At 37.0% G+C, this 8,528-nt stretch overlaps 1 protein-coding gene and 1 long non-coding RNA gene across 3 annotated transcripts in view; both read left to right on the top strand.

Annotated features, from left to right (window-relative positions):
• Nucleotides 1-5,889, top strand: part of LOC110451238 (bis(5'-adenosyl)-triphosphatase enpp4-like) — a 9,137-nt gene extending 3,248 nt beyond the window's left edge. Inside the window, exons 2-3 of one of the 2 annotated variants that reach the window (XM_021499158.1) lie at nucleotides 2,466-2,858; nucleotides 5,155-5,889. In XM_021499158.1, the coding sequence (XP_021354833.1) occupies nucleotides 2,466-2,858; nucleotides 5,155-5,252 (491 nt within the window). In that variant the 3' untranslated portion in view covers nucleotides 5,253-5,889. Of the gene's footprint in view, nucleotides 1-2,465; nucleotides 3,200-5,154 lie in introns of both variants that reach the window. The other variant, XM_021499157.1, reaches the window with a different exon arrangement.
• On the top strand, nucleotides 8-1,276 carry LOC110451239. Its single transcript, XR_002463049.1, has 2 exons — nucleotides 8-598; nucleotides 985-1,276. It is a non-coding gene; the product is annotated as an uncharacterized LOC110451239 (long non-coding RNA).
• Nucleotides 5,890-8,528: the final 2,639 nt, after the last annotated feature.

The following is an 8,528-nucleotide window of genomic DNA, read 5'->3' as shown; positions in this document are numbered from 1 at the left end:
TTGTTCACTTCTCTGGGCTGTGTAGTCCCTTCTCTGTAGACATTTTCAGAGTCTAGCATCATGGCTTCTCTCTAGGGGTGTTCACAATCAGAGTTTAGTCGCTTCTCTGGAGACATTTTCAGAGTCTAGCTGTTCACTTCTCTGGGCTTGGTAGTCGCTTCTCTGAAGACATTTTCAGAGTCTAGCATCATGGCTTCTCTAGGGGTGTTCACAATCAGAGTTTTAATCGCTTCTCTGAAGACATTTTCAGAGTCCAGCATCATGGCTTCTCTAGGAGTGTTCACAACCAGAGTCTAGTCGCTTCTCTGGAGTGGAGACATTTTCAGAGTCTAGCTGTTGGAGGGAGTAGCCCCGGATGCGCAACTTTGTTACACATTGTCAGAAGGCTTTGCATCTCAAATTTAACACCATTAAATTGTACCAGGCTGGTATCAGGTTTCATTACATTAAAAAGAAATTGGGTGACCCTACTGCCAACACCCTTAGACTGTCGTACATTTTGCGTGCTATCAAGAAGACGCAAGTGAATACTGCTTTTTAAACGTCTTCCTATAACATGTACATTAGTAACTAAATGTGGATGCTATTACACAGCATGGTATGTTTAACCCTTTTTTTTTTTTAGATCTCATGTTATCATGTATTTTAAAGCAGCTTTTTATGGTTTTTAGAATGTGGCAAGTTTTCATGTAATCAATATGTGATACCAATTTCATTCGTATTTGCGATATTTGTGTTTAACCAGATTTGTCCTGCTATACTCTCACCTTGAGGTCGTCTTAAGACAGACCCATGTAGGCCATTCGGCAGAGGAGTAGATATTAATATTTATGAAAAGAGTGTCTTAAAACCTGTGTTTACTATATGAGTAAATACTTGAATCTCAGGTTATCGTAAGGTGCTGTTCCTCCAGCTCCTTTGATTGTAGACTAGGTTCACCTTGCTAGACCTCTTATGCGTCATACGTTTATATCATGTTTATAGGTGACATTGTCTCGGATTGGCATTGATAATCAGCCCTTTAATAGTCATTCTTTTCGTATCGGAGCCAGTACCTCAGCCGCAGCAGCTGGGGTGGAAGATCACGTTATACAGACCCTTAGTAGGTGGTCATCTGATTGTTTCATACGTTACATTCGCATAGATCCTGCTACCATCTGCCGAGCTCAGCAGAAGATGTCCTCCCGATCTTAGAACAGCATGGTTGGGTTTTCTTTTTTCTTTTTCGGCCTGGGACAGATATTTATGATTTCCAGTTTTTATTGGGTTTTGGATAAAAAAAAAAAATGTACTTAGGGTATTGACTACCAACTGTTTCAGTTGTTTTTAAGATCCTTTATAAATTCTATTATTATTTATTGGGGGCTCTCACTCTATGTTGAAACATATAGTTCAATTTTGGCATTTAATTCTTGGGGAATTCTACCCCCAATCTTATAATAATATTATACATGTAGTATTTTACGACAGTATGTTTCAGCTTCTCTCATATCGTTGAGGGTCTAGCTAACATATTCAGCTTCTCTCATATCGTTGAGGGTCTAGCCGTAGTCGTTGAATATTCCATTTCTCATGCAGCTTCTCCAGGGTCGCTCGCAGAGTCTAGTAGCTTCTCTGGAATCGTCCAGGGTCTAGTTGCTTCTCTGTATCTTTGGAGTCTTGCTCGATCATGTAGCTAGCTACTCTGGGACACCTCAGAGTCCAGATTCTTTAAATTTTAAATATCCTATTAGTAAGTTTAATCGTTTTGGTATAGAGTGAGTAGCCCCTGATACGCCAAACTTGTAGCTTGTATGTATTATAACTGTAGTAATAAACAGGTTAAACTGTTCTTGCGTGTTTAGTTGTATATAAACATTGCTGGTTTCGTTTCATTAACCCAACCGTCACAAGGCCTCGCCAAATACGTTTGGTAAAATCCCCAGCCAAAAATGCAAAGGGTGTATGGAACAGAGTTCCTTGTATAATATTTAGGATAAACTCGATTAACTGTATGAATTGAACGGTATTTACCACTCAAATTACATTTTATCGCTTTATGTTTAAACGCCACGACAGTTCGTACAGTAAAACATTAAAACAACGTGCATTCATGCTTTCACCGTAAATAGTATTGATTTAGCATCGAATTCAATAGATTCACTGATGCATAACTGTATTTGTGGTGGTCGTCGATGTAACGTTAGTGACAAAATACACTCTTGTGCGCATGGCTAAACACAATGGTACACTGTATACATGAGGCGAATTTATCATTTCACCGAAAACAGACAACATAATATGCCTAGTAATTTAATGTCAGGGTAGAGGATGGGTGGGGTTAGAACGGGTGAAAGTTGATTTTAACGGTGAAGGCCGAAAGTTTGACTGAGCGAAAGTATCCCTGTATACAGTATTTCACGAGTAGGGCAGAATACCTATATTTTTTACCAGTGCGAAATTAATCACTTGATTATATCTTACAGGTTTATATGAAGAAAACCACGGCATTATAGCAAACGCCATGTATGACCCAGAATTCAAGGATGAGTTTTCCATAGGGTCGTTTCCAGGCTCAAAATGGTGGGACCAAGGGGAACCGATCTGGATAACAGCGAGGAAACATGGTTTGACGTCTGGAACAATACACTGGCCAGGGGGGTACATCGACATACAAGGAATTCGGGCAAATAAAATCCACAAGTACAATCAATCGGTTCCATTTGAGCATCGAGTGGAACTTGCCATTGGCATGCTTGCAAAAGACAAATTTAACATCGTTTCGTTGTATTTTCACGAACCAGACAATACGGGACATATTTTTGGCCCTGAATCAGCAGAACTAGTCAAAATGGTGGAAGAAATGGACACAGTTTTAGGTAAACTCCTAGATAAGTTAAAAGAGCATAGACTTACGGATTCGGTGAATTTGATTGTCGCAAGTGACCATGGAATGGCAACGACAAATCATGATAATAAGCTGATTAATATTTATGATCTAGTAGATCTGACTATGATTAAGTCAACATTGGAAACCGGTGCTATCATGCAAGTGGTACCTGAAGATGGACAAGTGGATTCTGTCATCAGGGCCATCAACAGAAACCCAAACTTAAAGGCCTACAAGAGAGACGACCTACCGGAATTGTGGCGGGTTAAGAACAATCGAAGGGTTATGCCAGTGTTTGTGATAGCCAACGAAGGATGGACAATCACAAATGTAAGATGAATATAATTAACAGACTTCGCTTGAGATTATTTTCTCATGCGATCTCTTGTCTTTTATCAAACTTCTTAATTTCAATGTTAAATTTGAAAATCGCTGTCGTCGTCGTCATCAGCATTAAACTATATATATGTTCACTGTACTGGAATTAATATCGCATTAGAATACTGAGGGATAAAAGGGGTCTTTGCGGCCTCGAAGAAGCACCATACCCCAATGAGCAGGGTGACATTACAGACGCGCGCGAAACACTTAGATGCATTCACACGGGAAGAGTTCTTGAACTGGCTTGCACTTAACGTGAATATTTAAGGTCGAAGCTAGCAGGGTAAACACGAAGATTTAAGTCGGGATTGACGTTCAATGCATATACAGAAATGTATTTACATTCAAAAATTTAGAGTTTTTAAAATGATCAATGCGGTGTCCCCTCTTTGAGGACGTGTACATTGTAATTACAATGATTTTACCTAAATACATGATGGGTGTTATCAATGAAGCAGTAAGCGATTACCCTTCCAAAATATATTTTCTTATTTAAAATTTTCCGTATCCGTATAAATATTTCTTTCGTCCATATTTTGCCCTAGTTTCGTCGATTACGTAAAAAACTGTCGGTCTGTTGTCTTTTCAAAAGGATACAATCTTGCAAACTATAGACTGTAATTAATCAGCTGATAAGACGGAACAATAGGCATCAGAGCGCCTGTATCGCTCACCTGAATAATAAGTTTAAAGAACTTGATATGAAGCAAAGATATAGTATTCGATCCATGGTAGGTACTGTATGTACATATGAAATTTTAGAAAGATCCATGCAGAATTTCTCGAGATATAGCGAGAACAAACTTCAAATGTCAAAATCCAAAATGGCGGCCTAGTTTATACAAAATTGAGTCTCCTTGGCCTAAGGTTGTTCCAGACCAAATTGAGACGAAATCCCTCAATCCCTATGGTAGAAGAAGAATTTTAAAGGTTTACCTGTATTTCCCCTATTTGGCCCCACCTCTCTGCTCCCAGGGTGGCCACACCCACCGTTTATACAAAGTTGAGTGCCCTTGGCCCAAGGGTGATTTAGTCCAAATTAGGATAAAATTCATTTATCCCTACCTTAGAAGAAAGCTTTTAAAAGGTTTACCTTTATTTCCCCTATTCGGCCCAACATTTCCCGGCCCCCAGGAGGGCCGTACCAACCGTTTATACAGATTTGAGTAGCATAGGACCAAGGATGCTTGAGACTAAATACATGTTAGTATAAAATCCGTTAATCCCAATGGTAGAAGAAGGATTTCAAAGGTTTTACCTCTATTTCTCTTATTGGACCCCGCTCCTCTGTCTCCAGGAAGGTACACCATCCGTTTATACAAAAGTGGATGCCCTTGGCCCAAGGATGCTTCAGACTAAAATAGGATAAAATCCCTTTATCTCTACACTAGGAGAAGGATTTTTATAGGTTTACCTCTATTTCCCGTATTGGACCCCCTCTGCTCCTATGGGGGGGGGGGCGTAAAGGATGTTGCAGACAAAATTCGGACGAAATCCCTTTGGTAGAAGAAGAATTTTAAAGGTTTACCTCTGTTTCCCCTATTGGGCCCCGCTTCTCTACCCCCAGGGTGGGCCACACCATCCGTTATACAAAATTGAGTGCCCTTGGCCCAAGGATGCTCCAGTTTAAATTTGGTTAAAATCCACTAAGCCGTTTAGGACAAGTAGCGTTTTAAAGGAAAAGTTGACGGTCGGACGACGGACGCTGTGCCATGGCATAAGGGCAGGTGAGCTTAAAAAACTAAGTGATTATGTTTGCAAGATAGTATCATTCTTTTCAGATCTTTATTTCAGTATTTTGAAAATATACCTGAAGCGAAATTGTTGTCTACATGCCGTTTTGTTTTTCAGCATGACCTTTTATGTAATAACCAAATATATGGTATTTTGATTTATGTGAATAGGACACACAATTGACCAGACAAAATCCAAGACCGGGAGACCACGGATACGACAGCAGCCTAATGACAATGAAGCCAATATTCTACGCCATGGGTCCTAACTTCCGGTCAGGAGTTTCCGTAACGCCCTTCAAAATAATAGACATCTATCCTATGATATGTGAACTACTTGGTATACCGCCTTCGCCTAACAACGGTACACTCAACAATACGGCCAGTTTCTTACGGCCATGCCAGGACAGTCAGCGTATGTGCAATTGGTTAAACTTTGAGGGATCAAATAATTCGCCTTGACGTAATGTATTGTCATATCTAGGTTTCTATGGAGATGACACCAAAAGTAGTGTTTCAAGTTTTCTAATAAATGTCAGTATAATTGAATTTTGCATAATGCAAGCATGATTCATTATTTAGACTAATACGTTTAATAACCACAAAATCTGGTATAATTAATAGAATTTCTTACTCGTCGAATAAAGACAATACAAAAATGAATATTCCTTATTGCTTAAACAATGAACGAACAATTAAATTTGCATATGAAAACTGTTTCTCATGTTTACATATTTCTGAGCAGGGTGGCCTGTTCAAACGGCAATCAATGTCATTTGAACTTTCAATTGCGAGTATTTATTTTTCTTTCTAATCAATTGTAAAGTTTAACATGCATCATGTATTTTACTTTTACAGCCAGAAAAAAATCTTCTCAAGACCCAGATATGGTAGAATCAAATACTCTTCATAGATAGAAGGGTCTGAAGGTGCTTTACCAAAATTGTGAATTTCATGACCCTTGGGTCTCACGTTTCCCCCTTGGAGGGGGGGGGGTAAACTTTACTATAGTTTATATAGGGAAATTGCCATTGGAGGTAATTCAATTTAGGTTAGCATTATCAGTATTGGGTAGCAGTTTGATGGTATGCACATATGAGCCCTGACTGACCCCCCGGGGCTGATGGGTGGGGCCAAAAAGAGTCGAATTGACTGAAATTTCAAAAATCTTCTTCTCAAGACCGAGATATGGTAGAATCAAACACTCTTCATAGATGGAAGGGTCTTAAGGTTTATGACCCTAGGGTCTCACGTTAACCCCCTGGAGAAGGAGGGGGGGGGGGTATTATGGTTTATAATGGCAAATGATACTTTGAATATCACATGTTAATAACTTGATTGGAATTTTAACCCTGAGTTGACAGTTTGATATTTGAAAATTTTGATCCAGCCCTACCCCCAAGGGCTGTAGGGTGGGACCCAAATGAGTCAGTGTGCTAAAATTTCTTCATTTTCCTTGTTTAGAATCAGAGGTGCTAGTTTCAAATACCTTTTAGTCTTCAATCTGTATGCTAGATATTGAATAAGGTGGTTTCATTGTTTTTTGTCACTTTGAATAATCAACTCTCTGTATAAATATATCAGGTGACCGTTAAGGCCCATGGGCCTCTTGTTAGTTTGTACTAATTACCCTCGGGGACGGTGTAGAGTCTCCTTTTGCTACAAAGCAACCAGTAAATGTATAAGTAAAGACATGTATACAATTTAAAACATTTATTATGACATATTATAACTAATATCAGATATTGATTGTACAGACATAAAAAACTGTTCTGCATAGACATTACAAAAACAAACCTGACATGGAAAAAAAGTCAACATTAGAAAAAATATCAAAAGATTTAAATGAAGCTACAACTTATATCTTTTAAAATTAAACAAAGGAGCTCTTTTATTTGAAGGTAGGATTCACAAACTGCATTATAATCGTCGAAACGGTCCGGAAACTCTCACCCGCGTATTGCCTTAACACAAATAGTTTAAAAAATATTTGAAACACAAACAAACCCAGATGTCTTTAGTCTATAATGAAAAGAAGAAAAAAATGATAGGTGTACAACCTTTCAATAATGGAAATATCATAATCTTGGAATGAATCTGTTGAGTTTTTGAAAAAAACATTGAACATATATTCATCACATATTGATTGTAAATAGACATATAAAAACTGTTTTACGAAAACACAACCTGATCAAAGTTAAAATCATTGACACTATATATATTCATAGACATATATCAAAAAGAGAATGAGACAGGAAGAAAAAAAGAAGACTTTTTTTGTATGCTACGTGAATAAACTTTTATGAGACTTCAAACTATAAAAATGGAATGGCTTTTTTATTTATCACAAGAACAGTTTTTACACGAAACATTAACTCCTGTAAAAAATATTTTGTTTGAACCTTATGAATGTACTTATTTTTTTTGTTTCACATTTAAATTATCTTTTAAATATATAGCCAACAACAGGCATTGATAGTTGTGAAAAAAATGAAGGTATTGACAAAAATAATTTACCAGCAGCAAAGGAAATGTAAGACATTAAGTAACTTAAAAGATGTATTTATGAATCTTAATATTAAAAAACCAAGTTGAGAAATATTTTACCGGTATTTAACTATGAAATTACAGATTTGAATTGGTCTAACTTTAATCTGTCGAATAATATCAAGACTGTTGGAGATAGTACAGATTTATACATTTAAAAGAAATATCGCTGGAGGTTGTACGCAGATCTGTTGAGTAATATCAAAGCTTCAAAAAAGTATACACGAAGAGGTTATAAGCTTGACTAGCTAAATTGTAAACAAAACTGTAAGATACCACATTTTTTATATGTAAAAAGACTTCTATTGAAATAAAATGTTAAGTAAAAGAAAGGCAAAGTATTTCAATAATGCATAGACCCTCAAAATTAGTCTTCACAAACTTGAAAATGGAATGTATTTGTTAAATGAAACTGTCTAGTATTTGTAAATATAAAACAGTCGAAGATATGAAAATGATTTTTTTGTATCGCACTTTGAAAATAAGTTTTTTTTAACATTCATATGTGTATTAATGTATACTTAACCGTAGTCAGGTTGAAGAGTACCTTTTTCAGAATATCTCGACAACCTTTACTGAAAATATAAAAACCCTTATCTTTACACACTCTCGCACAGAACAGTTCACATCTGGCACAGAGGGTTATAAAGTGTAAAATAACAAATGAACCTTAGTGTACAACAGGACTATGTCATCACCTGTCACCACCGTACCAACCTCACATCATCACCACAACCACTACCATATGCTGCTATGATGCCTCAACATCAACAGCAGATGGTCTATTGGGACGAGGCAGAATTTTCATAAAATAATAATCGAAACCCGTTTTTTATTGATATATATATCATACATGTACAGTATTATAGTCTTCTATCAAGTTAATATCTTGTCTCAGTCGAGTCATATTTGTTCTAAGTGACAAATATCTTTACTATTTGTATTGTTAATGTTTCTTTCACAAACACTAATTGATTTTTAAATCAAGAACAAAGATT

Source organism: Mizuhopecten yessoensis, unplaced genomic scaffold, assembly GCF_002113885.1.
Source record: "Mizuhopecten yessoensis strain PY_sf001 unplaced genomic scaffold, ASM211388v2 scaffold5877, whole genome shotgun sequence".
Taxonomy (NCBI): Eukaryota; Metazoa; Mollusca; class Bivalvia; order Pectinida; family Pectinidae; genus Mizuhopecten; species Mizuhopecten yessoensis.
The sequence above is the reverse complement of the archived record's forward strand: the minus strand, read 5'-3'. Positions and strand labels throughout refer to the sequence as shown.